This window comes from Centroberyx gerrardi, chromosome 9, assembly GCF_048128805.1.
Source record: "Centroberyx gerrardi isolate f3 chromosome 9, fCenGer3.hap1.cur.20231027, whole genome shotgun sequence".
Classification (NCBI taxonomy): Eukaryota; Metazoa; Chordata; class Actinopteri; order Beryciformes; family Berycidae; genus Centroberyx; species Centroberyx gerrardi.
In genome coordinates this window covers 17,884,400-17,901,548 of record NC_136005.1, presented here as the reverse complement: position 1 = coordinate 17,901,548, position 17,149 = coordinate 17,884,400, and the positions used below count along the sequence as shown (strand labels likewise).

General features: G+C 42.3%; 2 protein-coding genes across 2 annotated transcripts; one reads left to right on the top strand and one right to left on the bottom strand.

The window, feature by feature from the left end:
• Window positions 1-623: 623 nt before the first annotated feature.
• Window positions 624-12,361, bottom strand: tubgcp5 (tubulin gamma complex component 5). The gene is made up of 23 exons (XM_071923438.2): window positions 12,030-12,361; window positions 11,885-11,938; window positions 11,695-11,803; window positions 11,366-11,462; window positions 11,178-11,257; window positions 9,830-9,965; window positions 9,038-9,155; window positions 8,808-8,897; window positions 8,464-8,557; window positions 8,091-8,343; window positions 7,800-8,002; window positions 7,567-7,682; window positions 7,152-7,420; window positions 6,664-6,862; window positions 5,634-5,822; window positions 4,946-5,128; window positions 4,743-4,827; window positions 4,542-4,662; window positions 3,255-3,406; window positions 2,816-2,941; window positions 2,487-2,575; window positions 1,218-1,318; window positions 624-1,021 (listed from the first exon to the last, which is right to left on the bottom strand). Exons 1-23 carry the CDS (start codon window positions 12,161-12,163, stop codon window positions 975-977), a joined length of 3,045 nt encoding a protein of 1,014 aa, XP_071779539.1. The 5' UTR covers window positions 12,164-12,361; the 3' UTR covers window positions 624-974.
• Window positions 12,362-12,977: 616 nt separating this feature from the next.
• chst7 (carbohydrate (N-acetylglucosamine 6-O) sulfotransferase 7) lies at window positions 12,978-17,012 on the top strand. Its single transcript, XM_071923426.2, has 2 exons — window positions 12,978-14,301; window positions 15,996-17,012. Exon 1 carries the CDS (start codon window positions 13,011-13,013, stop codon window positions 14,265-14,267), a length of 1,257 nt encoding a protein of 418 aa, XP_071779527.2. The 5' UTR covers window positions 12,978-13,010; the 3' UTR covers window positions 14,268-14,301; window positions 15,996-17,012.
• Window positions 17,013-17,149: the final 137 nt, after the last annotated feature.

The following is a 17,149-nucleotide window of genomic DNA, read 5'->3' as shown; positions in this document are numbered from 1 at the left end:
AATATTGTCACTGTTGAAATTAAGCAATAGTCTATTGAGTATACAATGTGCATGCAATATACAGGTTATTATGCCCTGCAAATGCAATTCCAGAGTCATTCTATAAAAAGCATATTTTAAGTATAAGTAAGTATGTTTTGGACTAATTTAAATTTGATTAAAAAAACTCTCTCAACAAACAGGTCTACCCTAACTCAGATTCCAGTCATGTTATTCCTGACCTTCAACAGTTCATTCAGTTGAGCAGCAACATTATTTCTTTTAAGGACTGAACTGTGTAGGTTCAACTTTAAACTATGGGCTATGACAGCCTATAAACCATGAGCCTAATTTCAGACTTAGACTTACTTTCATTAAGTCTGAGCACGAATGAATGAATGAATGAATGAATGAATGAATGAATGAATTTTAAATAATCACCCTGCAATTTTCTTCAATCCTACCAGGGATGAAAAAATCCTCTTGTGCTCATGAGTTGCTTTACTGTTTAAAAAAGTGTCTGCTTTCAATTAGTTGATAAAAAAAGTTAATTTAATATTATTACAATAGGTCAATACTATTATTTATAAAGAAAGGCTACAGTATATTGAAAAATGACATGGCATAGGCCTACAGCATTGTGCAAGATTTATTGCGCATAATATGTACACATTAATCACAATCAGCGTAACAGCTCATAAAAAACATTTACAAACACTTACATGGTTAAAACCTAGAAGCCATCATGTATAGCTCTGTATGTTCACAGGTAGCATGTATGACGATGGCCCTCGATAGACACAGATAATACTCCGACACCCAGCTGTCCGGGTCCGTCTCCCACAGTGCAGACAGTGACATCATGACTAGTCTCACATAAGATGCAAGTTATCATGGAACAACAGCAGCAGTCAAAGGAAAGAAAGGGTAGAGACAGAGCGCAACACAGCGGAGTGCAGTCGGTCAGGCCAGAACATGGAGACACAGGTCCGTCCTCAGCACTGCTCAAACCCCGCCATCAGAGACAGGGCAAGGGACTCCACTGTAAAGGGAAGAGGAGAAGCAAAGAAAAATATGGTTAGTTCAACGTAAATCCCTATCTGTGCATAATGTATAAAGTCCTCATTTTAAGAATTTACAAATCTTTTGGGGAGTGGACTTCCAGCGCATTAGCTACTAATTTGTAGTTTACCGGAAAACAGAAGCCTGTATGAATTAAGTATCGGTGTTTTACTTACAATGAGGAAAGGAGCCCCGACACACAGCTTTGTTCAATATGGTCACAAGGAACATGTGACAGTTTTTGAAATCTGACTCCATCTTATCAATGGACTCAATCCTGAAATCAAAGACAAACACAATATCCAGTCAGAACAGGCATGCCAAGAAAGCTATCGCAGCACAGATAAGTTTTATTCTTATCTGTTCTGTTTTTTCACACCCTCTTCTTATTATAAGTTTTATGGTTGGTGGCTTTTTTGAGAATGGTGGCAAGAAATACAGTAAACCTGCTATTTTTTGTCCATTTTGTCCTTGTGTTATGTTTTCAACATTCAAGCAAAAAACATTGTACACTGTTGTACAATGTAATGTATTGTGTAGACATTGTATGTATTTTAAAACATTGAAATATCGCTTGTCTAATTGTCTTGTGTTGTTTGATTGTATGTTTGTCTGAAGGAAACAATAAAAACTATAATTGAAAAAAACAACAACATTGAAATATCTGTCTATGAAAGGCAATAATTTGCCCTATTTTGATATTTAATGACTACTTTTTCAGTGAGGGGATGCATGAGATTTCCCATTTCACTGTGGCACCTAAAAATGTATCAAGAGCAATAAAAATGACTGCAATAACTCCTGTGTTGTCAGCTGTAAACCCTCTGACTCAACTGAACTGAACTGAAATGAACCCAGGAGATCCGGGTTTCTCATGGGGTTAGTCATACTCCTGCTGAAAAGATAAATACATTCATACTGGTAACATTTATTGAGATCAGATTTTTCTTCAACTTCCCATTGAGTTCAGTAAGACAGTCTGCCTTGCAAATAGCAGTGATGAATAACCTGCTATGTCCCACACTGTCCCAGAGTACTGGGAAGCAAAACCTTATCAAATCTAATCTAATCTAATGTGGTCTTCCTCTTTTAGCACATCTTCTGCAGTATGGATGATTTATTTGTAACTTGGACAGTAAAACATACTGTAATGAATTATATATTATACTGGTTGTGTTGTATGAAACTCTGTGTGAGGTCTTGTTTGTTTTGTTCTGCACCAAGTGTATCAATCCTCATTGTGTAACTATCTTGTAATGTGTCAACCAATTAACCAGGTCAAATTCCTTGTGCACCTGCTGTACTTCAAATCAAAGTGATTTTGATTCTTGATCTACATCATGTCTTATGATCAGATATTTTTCTGACGTGAAATGGACATAAAAGTATCAGATGAGCTCAAGGGTGACACATTTTTTCTCTCCGGTTTTTACGAGAACTCTTACTTCCACGCTCCAAATCCAGCTTGCCATCGATCAGAGAAGATGAGGACCAGATTGAGAACCTTCATTATCGCCTCCTTCACGAAACTGACCTGAGGAAACATCACAGCATTCAGTGGATACATGAACAGTCGTAAATGCAGGTGCAGAGCAGAACGAATTCACAAGTGAACGATGTGATACTTTATTGATCTCGGTGTCTTCCTCAAGGACACCTCAACAGGGCGGATGTTTACCCACATGGGGGTTTTCAACCAGGTCCTCTGATTGAAGAACGGTCTCCCTACTCGCTACATCGTCACTCGACCTACGCAGTGTGATTGCATGTTTACCTTCTCCCTCAGCAGGCAGCGGTCATGAATGGTTGACAAGTATCTGTAGTGGATCTTGATCAGCTGGTCCAGGTCCTTAGCTTCCTGTACTTGGTGCTGAAACTCCAACCCCGTGCTGTGCAGAATCTACCAAGACACAGTTTAGACAGACATAGATTATATGCAAATCAGTAAGATATTTAATGCAAAATCCTATTCTACTCACAGAGTTGCCAGATGAAGAATATATCCCTCTTTTTGTGTACAAACCTTATAATTCCTATTTCTGATTCCTATTTCTCTATGTACTGCTCTGTGTCTGTCAGCTAAAAAAAAACACTATACATGGGTGCTAACTAGAATATAAAAATCCTTTTCTTAAATATTTTCTTAAAGGTTTTTCATTTAACTGATATGCACACTCATGTCTCGTGTGACCAGTTGAATTATTATTACTCACCCTGGTCATGATGTAGTTGTGCAGGCTGTTGACAAAGTGCATCAGTTTGACCCGCAGCAGACACATTCGGTGAATCTGCTGATTTATAGGATCTTTGACCGTTACTCCTTCAGCTGCGCCTCCCTCCAGTTTCTTAGCGACTACAGTCAGATCTGCGGGGAACAAACACATTCCACACATCAGAGAAAACATGCTGATCAGCAGAAATGGGGCAAAACGGTGCAGAATAATTTTGTAGGGGAGATTCACATATTCACATACATCACTACACATATTGAGGTTGTTCATGAATAATCAATGATTGATTTGTTCTTCGTATGCATCATGTCGATGAAGCTTAAACAATAATGAATAATCCATATTTTTGAGAAAATGAACTTGAGTTGCGTCATCATCACGTCTCTCCTTCTTGCAAGTATGCATTTTTTTGTGTGACAGGTGTTATATTTAAATGACACACAGCCACTACTGAACATTTCACATCTTGGGATTGGCACTTAAAATCCTGCACATAAGAAATAGTGCAGTCTCTCTGCTGTTCATGCAGACTGAAGCCAGTTTTTGTCACTACTTCAGCATTCTTGGAGCTGCTCTACTGGCCTTTTCTACACACATCAGTGGCATTTTCATTTTGTGAGTTAAGAGCCTGCAGTCAGCTCTGCCAAACAGAAGTAATGTATTAACACAAGAGCAAAGCTCAGCTCAGCTAGCTTGCTCCAAGAAGGCAGTGCAGCAGTGAATTATGGGCAACTGCATGATTTTGAACCATTATATTAATTGAGACAGTGAAACCCCAAACAGAATCAAATCTGTGTATTATAACTGAATTTAAAAAATGACAACCAATGTGATTAAGTCATAAATTTGTGGTTTTGGCAGCTTTAGATTTGCATTAGTGTGTATTGGGTCTGGCCACTACTGCAACATTTCCTTGCTCCATCAAAACCTTCCCTCAAAGACACACCCGCTTCCTGGGAAAGCCCTGACTTTGCCTCAGTGAGGGAAAATAAAACGAGCTGTATATCTCCTCTGTCTTTACAAACCATAATCACCATCTCAGTAAACAGCGGAGCCTTATATTTTCATTTTCTGCCTTCAGATTAGTGCCGCAATTCTGCCTGCCAGCATCTGTTGATTGTTTGGGGAAAAACACTTTCTACATAGTTTTTTTTAGGTCACACGCATATTTGTCATCATATAACAGATATATTCCTAGTGCATATTAATAATTATTCCTTAATGTGAGAAATCAACAAAATGATTTAAATATGCCTCCTTAACACATACCATTGAATCGAAGTGTGTCTAAACTGTATTTGGCCCATTTGATCTGCAGCAGAAGGAGAAACACTTGATTGTAGATCTTCTGACACTCAGAGCTGATTACAATGTCAACAGGCCAGGGAACCTGATGGGCAAAACATAAGACAATGTCAAGTTTGCAGGTTTAATAATAAACCATAAAAGAAGCACATTCACCTGGCTTACCTTGTAACTGAGGGTAAGTACATCCAGATTATTCACAGGCTGTTTTTTCCTGGCAGGGTCAATGGTCTCCAGGAAAATTGACAACCTATAAAACGTATGTATGATATGATATGTGTTGTTCATGAAAAGAAATCTTGTGAAAATGGACGAATAACGCATCAAAAATCAGTTCTGTTAAATCACACACTAAATGCATGCAGTACCTGCTGCTGTCCTCTGGGCAGCGCTGTCCCACTGCCTCCTGCAGCTGCCCGTTGAGAAAAGACAGCTGCTGCCAGCTCTCCTTCTCCAGCACCTTGTCGAAGATGGCTGTGTAGAAGTCATACATGGTGTCTCCAGCCTCCAGCAGGAAGTAGTTCCTCATAGCCTGAAGGTATTCCAGCAGCCTGGCAAGGCAAGGCAAGGCAGCTTTATTTGTATAGCACATTTCATACACTGAGGCAATTCAAAGTGCTTTACAGAGTAATAAAAATTACAGTAAAGGTAAAAAATGTACAATTAAAAAGTGCAAAAGTACAGACAAGAGATCCACAAGATAAAAGACTTAAAAAGTAAACTAGTGCAGTTCAAATCAAGTGAAATAGAAAGATAAAAGAAAAGACAGTGCAAGAGGATTAGAAAAGTGAAAAGTGCATTAAAATCACATTTAAAAGACAATAAAAAAGATATAAGTAAATAAATATTACAGTGCAGATGAGTGTTGCCCTAGATTTCTTAAAAAGCCCTGGCGAACAGAAACGTTTTAAGCCCTGACTTAAAAGACTGTAAAGTGGAGGCAGACCTCAGATTTTTGGGAACATCAAGAGACTGTGCTGCAACTATTCTACCTGCAGTAATAATAACTGATTTAAGAGTCTTAACTGATGCAATAACCGTAAGAGCGATTCTTACTTGTAGTCTTTTTTCAGCGTCTTCATGAGGTTCCCGCAGCACTCGATGTACCTCCTCTCAATGTGGGGGTAGAGACAGGAGCGCAGGGTCAGCTCAAAGGTCTGGCAGGTGACGGACTGAGATGAACGGTCCACGATGAAGTCGCCTCCGGAGAATCTCTCATGGAAGTCGCTCTGCTCCAGGTAGAGCCTGAGGGAAACAATGGCAAGAGCTGCTTTACATTTCAAAATGTTTCTGCTTTCTCTGGATTTACCCACACAGGTTTGGTACAAAAAAAATGTTCTTTGGACAGGACCTTTTGAAAGATTATGAGATCGGGACTTGGAAAAAGCATTATATAAACATAAAAATATAAAATACAAAATTAGGAGATTATGCTCTGACAATATTGAAGCCCCAACCTGGGTTCTATTCCAGTATATTTTTGAAAGGGTAGCAGCTGTAGATGAGGAAAAAGTTTTTATAATTTCCACATCCCGGCATAATGACTAGTTTGTTCCAATGTTTACAATGAAGAATAGAACAAAGTAGAGTAGGAGCTCGAATCCTCAGTGTTTTTTGTATTAAAAAAAAATCTCAACCCATGCCAATGGTGATGCAAAAATGTTTTTAGAATTTGCATATGCAAGTAATTTTGATTGTATTTGAATTTTCATAGTCAAACTAACCTCAGTGCTGGTCTTTGTCACTAGTGCTCCTTGAGAGCCAAATTTGTGGGATACTTTCCAAGGAGGCATCTATCATAAATGCAACCGCTCAAAAAATCTCCCTCCTTAGCTATTGACGTCAGCACTGGATCCAAAAAGCATACATCACTTGGGTCCAAACTTGAATCAGAAAGACCGTCTCATAACTGAGAGGTTGCAGGTTCAACACCCCCCCAACAGCTAATGTGTGTTCATCAAGAGTCATGTGTCCTTGAGCAAGACACTGAACCCCTCCCTGCTCACTCATTGTAAGCAGCTCTACATAAGTGATCTTAAATTCCCAATATGTAATTTGTACTTTTAAAGTTGTGGTCACTGTTTACCTGGCAAAGTTGATGGCCAACAGCGGGTCGTGCACGTCATCGATCTGCAGATGTTGTGCCACAATAGACTGCATCTTTATAAGGCTCCTCTTCGTGGCCTGCTGTTCAGTCACTGTGTCTGTGGGCGAGTCCTCACGCCGGCAGAGACGTGACTGCACTGACTCCAGGAACACTGTGTATAAACTCTTCCTCTCTGCATCTGCATGTGCATAATGCAAGACAATGGCCAACACAGCTTTTGCTTTTGTGCATGTTTAAGGTAGTAATTATTGTTTTGTAGACATTTTTTTTTTTTTTTTTACAAAATATGGCAACTCTTTTGTGTTTAATAAATAACTGAAACAGTCATAAAAACAGTTAATGTGCACAGATATACAGAAGTAGGAAATTCCCCAACTTCCATATTTGTGAAAGCAAAAAGCATCACATACATCACAAATCTCCCAGCTGAGAGAGTGACGTTGAGCAGCTGCAGGACCGACACTGACCTCTAGAGGATTTCTCAGACTGCTCGGTCTCCTTGCAGTCCAGATTTTTGAGCAGCTGCATGGACTTCCCAGCCATGATGATCTGCTTGAGGACCGGCTTGAGGAAGGACACCATGGTGAGCTGCCTGTTGCTGGAGCCCTGATCCCCTCCGGAGCTCCCGCTGGCAGCGTCGTTCAGCTTCTCCTCATTGTCCACCGTCTCCGACACACTGTACAGCGTGTAGGTGGCGTACCAGAAGTCCCTGTGGTTGACTGGCACGTCCTTGTTCCTGCGCAAGAAAATTCATTCATTCATACTGTGAGCTGACAGCGCTAACCACTGAACCACCGAAAATATTAGTTTGTAAAGTCAGGTTGGACTAGATGCTGTGGGATTCCACTTAATGAGGGACAGTCTGATGTCAGCGCTCCGTACCTTTGGATGATAAACTCTTTGGCAGGGTCAAACAGGTGACCGTGAACAATCCACTCATCCACTATCTCCAAATATGGTCTGACTGTCTCTGTCCACAGTGAAAATAACAGCGCCACCTAGCACAGAGAGAAATGATCATTCATATGGATTTGTCTCCTTGTTACGATGTGTTTGTAGAAACAAATGCATGAATAAATAGGATCCATGAACATGAGTGCACAGGACAAACTCACAGCTTGCTCTGATGCTTCCCCGACGCTGTCATACTCGATGATAGCCTTGTAGAGGGTGTTGAGCAAGTGCGAGGCCCGCACAACATTCGGGGTCTCGGGGGGGACTTCAGCGACGCCGGTGCAGAAGACTTTGTGCAGCACTTTGATCTGTGCCAAGTGAGGACTGAGTCGCTCCAGAACAGCAGACAGGGTCACCGTCTCGTCTACAAGAGAGGACGTATCAGACACCGGCTGAGACCAGAAACAAACCCCCTCGTGGACCAAATGCAAGTTTATCATAATGACACTTGCCTTTGCATATGAGTTCCTTCTCAATTGTCGTCAGCTCCTCTTTGAAGCTGGCAAAGTACTTGTAGAGAGCCCAGACAAAGGCCTGATAGGTCCTGAAGGGAGGCTCCGAGCCCTTCTTGGAGCTATGGGAGGAAGTGGAGCTTGGCGGGCTCGGCTCCGAGCTGTAACCCGTCACCTCGTCTATGAACCTCTGCAGCCTGAACACCGCCTGCCCGTACACAGCTATGTGCTCCAGCACCGAGCGCAGGCAGTTCTGCAGCACAGAAAGAGGAACGACTGGTCAGACAGAAGACGTGCATCTCTTCATAGAGGCATCTATCAAAAAATGTTTATTACAGTATAGTAGCAAGCAATTTTCAGATTTTCAACTTACACTGGTCAGATGAGTTACCACCACGTTATTCCTTACTGACACTTTTCCATCGTGATGCTGGAATATGAAATGTTTCTTCACCCCAGAAAGAAGCCTGTAAAACAAATCCAGAAGTTCCAGCTCAACTGTATAGCAACATGAAAACCAAGACAAACTCAAGATGCCAACATGAGCCTGTTAAGGACCAGGATATTTCCTCTGTTATCCAACAAGGACTCAAACGTTTAGGGACTTGCAAGCCCCTTAAAACATATAACGTCTGAGAGAGTGGAGGACAATCTTCTTTGTAAGGTTTTACAATGAGAACGTTTACAATCACTCCCCAGAATATCATCACATCTTACCACAATGTCTCCCGTATCACTTGGGTTTCTGTGACAAAGGCCTTTTCTTCTGGCAGATACAATGGGTCAGTGTTATACAAGTGTTGATCCCTGAGGAAAAATTGAGGCATTGAGCGTTAACAATTTATCAAATATTTTTAAATCACTTCAACTCACAAATCATCTTGTGGTAAACTCTTTTTTTTTTTTAAATAATAAGTGGCATACACTACAATTCGGAGGCGGCTTACCAAACATTGAGCAAGTTGGAGTGTAAATGTAGGCTGTGAGGAAAACGAGGAGCATGAGCCACCCAGTATGGAGTCACCACATGCTGTTCGAGCCAGGCCCGCGCATCAGGCTCACCCACTGGAACGACAGAAACTGAAATTCATGTAACATGCAAAAATAGCTCCAATATAGAAACACACACAGAGAGAGAGAGAACGCATACATGCATCTTTTGGTCCTGTTTCAGTTTTACCTTATCAGTGACCAATAGTACATATTGTTGAGTACCTCTACTACGCAACATTCCTATATGCTCACTTAATGTGTAACCTTTGACCCATATTTACACCTTAAGTGCCTAAAACTCAAGAATAGTGAATCTGCTTCACGATTGTAAAATTAAACTCTAAAGTAGCATCTTGTGCGTTTCTCACAGAACTGAAGCTTGGAATGTGCAGATGCCCAAATCTCATAGATAACATTGACCAAGTGGCCCAAGAACGGCGTCACCTCTTATTACGCATCTCCTACGCTAGAACTATAATTATCACTGTTCATATGACCATATGCTTTTTGACCAATATCTTTATTATATTCTATCTGTATTAACATAATCATGAATATTCAACACTATAAAACTCTGTGTAATCATCCAGATATTGAGTTCCTTGGCTCCCAATCTGCAGATTGAATAAAGCTGTCAAACTGCCACTCTCTCATCCTGAGTTTTCTTCCACGGTATAAATATCAAAATGCTTTCATGATGTCTTTATCGTCATTCTGTTATTTTACTGTGCGTGATCGGTCCGCACCCGTCCATGTGACTGGGACGGTCTTGTTAGTGTTGTCCTGGTCCTCCTGGGGCGTTCTGTCCACCTGGATCCCAGAGTCCTCCCTGCTGATTGGCTGCTGACTGTCCTCCTCCTCACCCTCTTCCTCGGACCACTCCTAAAAAAGACAACCAACATTAGACATTTAGATGGAGATGGAGATCCAGTCAGGGATGCAAACTGACAGACCATGACAACATGTACAGAAAGTGATTAGGAAAGCAGGTGAACTCTTCCCTATATTTCAAAATGCATTTAATTTCTACAATATTCAGCCACCATGAGTGTGTTTGATGTAGTATGGTATATGATGTAGTATAAGATGTATATGTAGTATGTACATGTATATGATGTAGAATGGTATATGACATGTATATGATATGGTATATAAAGCCCTTTGAGACATGCTTGTGATGAAGGCCAATATAAATAAACTCGACTTGACTATTTCTTCCACAGAACTGAGTTTCAATTCTATTCAAAATTATTTTTTATTGGCATGAAATACTGGAGTACATGTTACCAAAGCAAACTTATACAATGCAGAAAACATACAATACAGAATGATAAATGGCTATGTTGCATATTGTTTATATAAACAGAAAAAGGTACATGGGAATAATAATAAAATGTATACATACTATATAGGCTACACCTATACAGTTTTTACCACCAGGCCATCAGGCTTCTGAACTCATAAAATTGGTACCCCTCATTGCATTTCTGCTTGTCTGCACTATTTAGATAATAATTGCACTATTCCACGGACTGCTGCTATTCAACCAGGACTGATACAAACCCTCTGTGCAATACACTGTCACTTTTATGTACATAGATCTCAAAACAAAGGGGAAGGAAAAAGCAGGAGTGAAAGGCCCAGGTCGGGGATTTCCTCCTACTCCTCCTCCCCCATACTCACCCACAAAATAGCCAACTTTCCAAACGACTATTTTGTATATATTCTGTTAATATCTTGATTTTTTTTTTTTTGTATTTTGCTATATTTTGTTAGTATTTTGCTTATATTTTTAATTTTTTTTTGCTTATCGTATCGCCTTATCTGCTGAGCTGACCTGACTCTCGTCCAGGACTTTTCATTGTATTGTTGACGCTGTGTTAACCGACATATGACAAATAAAACGAAACTTTAACTTTAACCTAAAAGAATGAACTCAACCACCATTTCTCAGCTTGTAGCATGCTGAGACAAACTTTCCTGCCACCCACACAGTCCCCTCTTCCTCTCCAAGTACGAGTATTTGAACATGACCTAGTTTATAGAGTAGAAAAGTTCCACATCACGGCAAAATGATGGTTATGATTTACTCACAGGGGTATCTGGGTACGGTCCAATGTCTATGTCCTCGCCTTCCATCAGATATTTAGCCCAGTCAAAGTTATCCTCTTGTTCTGCACAGACACGAGTTTAAGAGATAATGGTTAACTCGACAGGTAAACGATTTAAAAGGGTTTAACAATGTTACAAGGGAAACAACACATCAAATGTAATAGACTCACCGGCCTCCTTCAGCCTGGGTCTCTCAGTGAAGCTGGTGTTGGAGGGGGAATCCGATAAGAAGAGCAGCAGTGACAGTACACTGTGATGTACATCTGTCTGCAAACAAACAAGGAACACTAAATGGCTACTGACAGAGTTGCAGATTATACAATGTGCTGTATGATCGTTCTAGAGACTAAGGAACATTTGTCAAAGATGTGATAAATATTTCTGAGTCCCTAGAATGGCCACAAAGATACGATCTTAGTGAAGAAATATGGGCCAGGGAGAGAAGTATTGGGGCTTTGTGGTGTGGGCATTATTTTTTCCTCCCATATGAGTGTCATACCTTAGTTCCATCTGTATTAGGTAAAGGTGAGTTCAGGAATTCTTCAGTCAGTCTCCTCCAGCTCTCTGCTTTACGCAGGTCTGAGTGGACCATCAGCTTTTCGTATATCCTAGAAAAAACACATGCAAAATTAAGCATGATGGTGTCGTGCAAAAGACACAACAATAAGGACTATGACAGACTCACTTACCCAGTTATACTGCGTTGAACTTTATGGCTGTCCACGTCAAGGAAGCGGTGGAACCTGGCAAGTAAGAGACGACAGTAGCATCACTACTGACATAATTGCAACAGCTAGGTTAACGTTAACTGACAAGCTAGCCCTCAGTCCTCACCTGAAATTCGACCAGGCAAATTTCAGGGCCATTTGGTAATTCTGGTCCTCCTCATCCTCGATCCCGCTGATGCATTTGATCAAGTTCTTCGCTTCTCTCTCTGTCTCCTTTTCGAATTTGGTCCAGTGTGCCATGATGTTGTTGTTGCTTCTGTTGTTACTGTTAGCTTGAGGTTACATGGATCTATCAGGCTTGCTACAAGGCTAGTGTGTCGTCAGATTTTGCTAGCTAACGTGCTAGCACAAACAAGACGTTATATGAAATTATGGCATCCATTGCAGAGACAGAATAGTTTTATTTTCCCCTTGATTTCAGCTCTCACTGGCGAATGGACCAACCAGCCGCGCAGAGTTTGCCTCAAACGTCAACTTCCTGGGAGGACAAGTGCGCATGCGCCACATCGATATAGCGGTACAAAATGTCAATACATTTTAATTTACCGTACAACTCTCGCTCAAACTATCACACATTGCAGAGAAGAAGTTAGCTGTTAGGGAACAAGAAGAAAACGTAATGTATTTATATTCAAAGTTGGGCCTGGGCACCCCTTTCCCACGATTCATTGCGCGCGCGCACTCCAATCATGTTACGATTGATGGTAGCGGTTGGGTTCTCTTCACTTTGAATGCTCTTTGAGATAATGATTTGGCCACTCGAGTCCGCGATCCCCCCTCAAGGCATCATGTTTATGGACATCTCGGCCACTTTAACCCACAGAAACCAGATTAAAAAAATTACATGTCTTGTAAAAATCAATCACTAAACTGTTCAGATGCTTCCACGGACTAGTTATCAGTGCAGGGAGAGGATATAGATATAATCTGGTTATTTCGGCGTTACGAACGGGGCGTGGCTAATCCCCCGCTCTCCGTCTTCTTCTCTCCCACATACACATAACTTTACTGTTGTGACCGCAGTGCTTCACAGAGCGGTGCCGAACCTCCCGAGAAGAAGAAGCAATCTCCCTCTCGGCGAAAGGAAATGAAGAGGAGGCTACAGAAGAAATACCTGATTTTAATACTAGCGTATTCCGTTTTACTTCTGCTAATCCCGTACGTGTTAGATTACCGGAGTAAATCCGCACACGTGAAACATGGACAGCCACAGCAGCCCAGATGCCCCGATTTGGAGAACACGATGGCACTGTGGGATAACGGTTACAAGTTCAACACCTCCGACACGACGGAGTACGCCGCTAACCGCAGCCAGGCGCGGATACACATCTACCTGCATGCCACCTGGAGGACGGGCTCGTCGTTTTTAGGGGAGCTGTTCAATCAACACCCCGATGTTTTCTACTTGTATGAACCCATGTGGCATATATGGCAGGCTCTGTACCCGGGGGACGCGGGCAGCCTCCAAGGAGCCGTGCGGGACATGATGAACGCTCTGTACCGCTGCGACTTCTCCGTCCTCAAACTTTACGCCGGCTCGCAAAACATCAGCACGTCCTTCATATTCGGCTGGAAAATGAACAAAGTGATTTGCTCGGAGCCGCTGTGCGACGCGCACAAGCGGCACGAGATAGGGCTGGTGAAAGAGGACCTGTGTGGAAAGTGCCAAAAAAAGGACATTAGGGAACTGGAGAGGGAGTGCAAAAAGTACCCGGTCGTGGTGATCAAAGGAGTCCGTGTGTTGGACCTGAGCACCCTTGTTCCTTTGATGAAAGACCCCGCGATAAATCTCCGGATCATTCAGCTATTCAGAGACCCGAGGGCCGTTCATAATTCCCGTTTGAAGTCGAAGCAGGCCCTGGTGAAGGAGAGCATACAGGTGCTGAGGAGCAAGAAGCAGACTGATAAGTACAAGCGCCTGCTGGTGCCAAACACCAGGGTGAACCGGGCAGAGAGCTATGTGTCCAGCGCCATGGAGCTGATCTGTGATAACTGGCTGGGTGACATGATGCTGGTCATGAACGCACCTCCCTGGGTGAAGAGGAACTACATCCGCATCCGCTATGAAGACCTGGTGCTGCACCCCATGGAGGAGCTGCAGAGGCTCTACCGCTTCGCCAACCTGTCCAGCTTCCCCGCTCTGGAGAGATTCGTGTTGAATATGACCCACGGCCAGGGCTATTCCTCAGACAAACCCTTCCTCATATCGTCCAGGGATGCCAAAGAGGCTATTTTTGCCTGGAGAGAGCGGCTGAACGTGGAACAAATAAATCAGGTGGAGGCCTACTGTGCTGAAGTGATGAGGCAGCTGGGGTATCAGAAGAACAGCGTGGATAAAACATAGCCGTGATATATCTGGAGGAAGCTTAAGGATTAAGGTATGATGAGAGAGTCCAGCTGAGACCCAAGGGGTTTCCTTTGCCTTGTCATGAATGAATGAAGGGTCAAAGCCATCAGAAAAAAGCTTCCTGACTGTCTAACAAAACAGATTATCCTCCTTGGTACATCAGCATATTTTAAGCCTATAGTCGTAGCAGTAGGGGCAGCAGGGTGGTTTAGCAGAGGCAATCCCTCAGTCAGAGGACCCAGGCTCAAGCCCCATGTCCTGCTGGAGTGTCCTTGAGCAAGACACTGAATCCCTACCAGCAGTATAGCTGAAGCCTGACCTTTGACCTCCCTGCAGAGAGGCCAAAACAGAGTTTCCCTATGGGGATCAATGAAATATCACTTTATTATTATTCATTTTACAATGAAGGAGTAGACACCAGATGGGTTTTAAAAAAAAGCACTTTTTCTTTATTGCAGGTTTTGCTGTAATTTACAAGGTCTTAAATGAAATGCACCTGTTGAATGTTTTGATATTTCATTACAGTGTTGCTCCACATCATCTGTTAACTGTTACTACTGTTGTCACAGTTCCAGCTCTGATAATAATGGACTCTGCTCCTTTCTTGTAGATAATAGATCTGCTGGACACCCATAATACATTAATGTATCACAACATAGTTCACTATGGTGTGGTGTTCAGAAGCCTCAAACCCTAGGTAATGAATCACACATTAGATTTCACATATTTGCTAATGTTAAGGTCACATGAACAAGATGCATCCTGTAGTGACGCCTCTGCACTCGATTTTGTCGGTGTCGTTAATGGTGGAGTGAGAGATTCAGACAGAAAATGGCAGAGAAATATTTCTCCCTCCTTAATGAGCGAATGATCTGGTGTTTAATAGAGGGCTCATTGTTTCCCCCCCTGGCAGTGTTGGGCTCCTCTCCTGGATAGCCGGGGCTGGCAGTGAGTCACTGGGCCTTAGACTGGGCTGTGGAAAAGGGGATCATTGTATATGCCTGTCCATGAAGGGAGCGAGCTCCCTGGGTTACGCCTGTCACCACCAGCTCTCACAAGCAGACCCTTTAGAGCCGGGTGGCCTGCAAGCCGTCAGCATGGAGCAGAGACAGGCTGGAGGCAGTGAGACCTTCCAGTACTGTGGTGCAGAGGGCTGGGCGATAATTCAGTAATTCAACTCAATTCGTTTATTGTCTTTCAGTGGAATCATATGATGATATGAAGACATTTTGATATTCTGTTGTCTAAATTGACGATAGCAAGCACATTTTATTTAAAAACTCTGATAAAATAAGGAATTAAATATTTTAAGGAATATTACTTTAAAATTTCAGTTTTGTTTGACATCACACATAACAATACCATGCAGTTTAATGTGATGAACATCAATGTGATTATTTAACATGTGAGTTTGCATACGTAAGCCGTATCGTCATATATATCGATGTTGAAAAAAATCCTTATGATTATCGGGATTTTGATTTCAACCATATGGCCCAGCTGTAGTTCCAGAACCTGTAACTATCACTGTGGCACTGATAGACCTGCTGATGGATGTCCTAGGATATTTGGCTGGAGCATTATTAGTCCTATTGGATATGTCTGTGGTTCTTATTCTGTTCTTATTCTACAATATCTGTTTCCATGTGCAGTCGTGTCCAGTCAGAGTTTTAGCCTCTGCTGAATTTCTCAACCAGAGCTGAAAGACCTTTCTCTCTCTTACAGGGGCCTGGCGTTCAGGGCAACAGGTGAAATAACAAAGAAAGGAGCTGGAATCTGGTCCACCGGGAATTCACAAGCATGGCTGTTGGGTTGTTGAAGCCTGGGCGATGAACTGGAGAAAATCCAAGTGGAAAGAGCAACCGCGCAAGAGAGATCTAGTTGAAACAGATCAGCTTCTATTTACAGTGTTGCCTGTTCACCACCAGTAAGGTCCGTACAGATACAGAGAAATAGGGAAAACAGAGAAACTAGGAGAAAGAGCTCAGGTTGGTTTGTGCTGCCGTTCCACTGGCCAGGCCCTATCCTTCTGTCCTTTCATCAGCACTAATCCCTCCTCAATCCCCTGCAGGCGTGGGCCATAATAAGCCTGAGACTGGTCCTTCTTGGGAGACTGCTGCCAGGATCCAGACTGAACACTGGTAGCATCAAGTTCAGTCTCACCTACGGCTTCTGAAAAGACTTTATCCGTCCAGCCTATGACTGAGCGTGGCAGTAATCTTGAGCATTACTGATACTTAACTGCAGTTGGCTCACTAACAATGCTAATGTCAAGCTTTGAAAGAAGAAACGGTTTTGTGAGGAAGAAAAGGGCCTGACTGGGGAGCGATTGTTCCACCCCCAGCCCCTCAGGAATCCAGACAGCTGCAGCGCTCGACTGAAACTGACCAAACACTCACGTTGGTGTGAAATCTCCTAATATCCCATGGACATGCCTGGGAGAGCTGCCTCCTGAAAGTTATCACACACACAACGGAAGATACTAATGAATTGTATGTACCAGCAGCAGAAGCAATTATTGATTATTCTCTATAATGTTGTAAAATGCTGTGGTATCCCTCATGCGGAGGTTGTGTCGGGGGCAGGAGGGGTGAAATGTTTTCAGCATCCACACGTTCAACTTTAGAAGTTGGTTTGGAGATGATTGTTCTGGGAGGAATACCTAAAGAAGCCATTGTCTTGTCAAAGAAAGAAGTAACTCTTAGACTAATTAAACTGACTACAATAAAGAGTTAGTAGATATTGTGGATTATTTCAGTTAAATCTAAAGAAAACCAACTGGCCTTTGACGGCTTCTCAGACAAAAATGAAGACAACTGGGTGGCTTATAATTTCAAATGATTTTAATTAACATGTTGACATGCAAAACATTGCAGGTA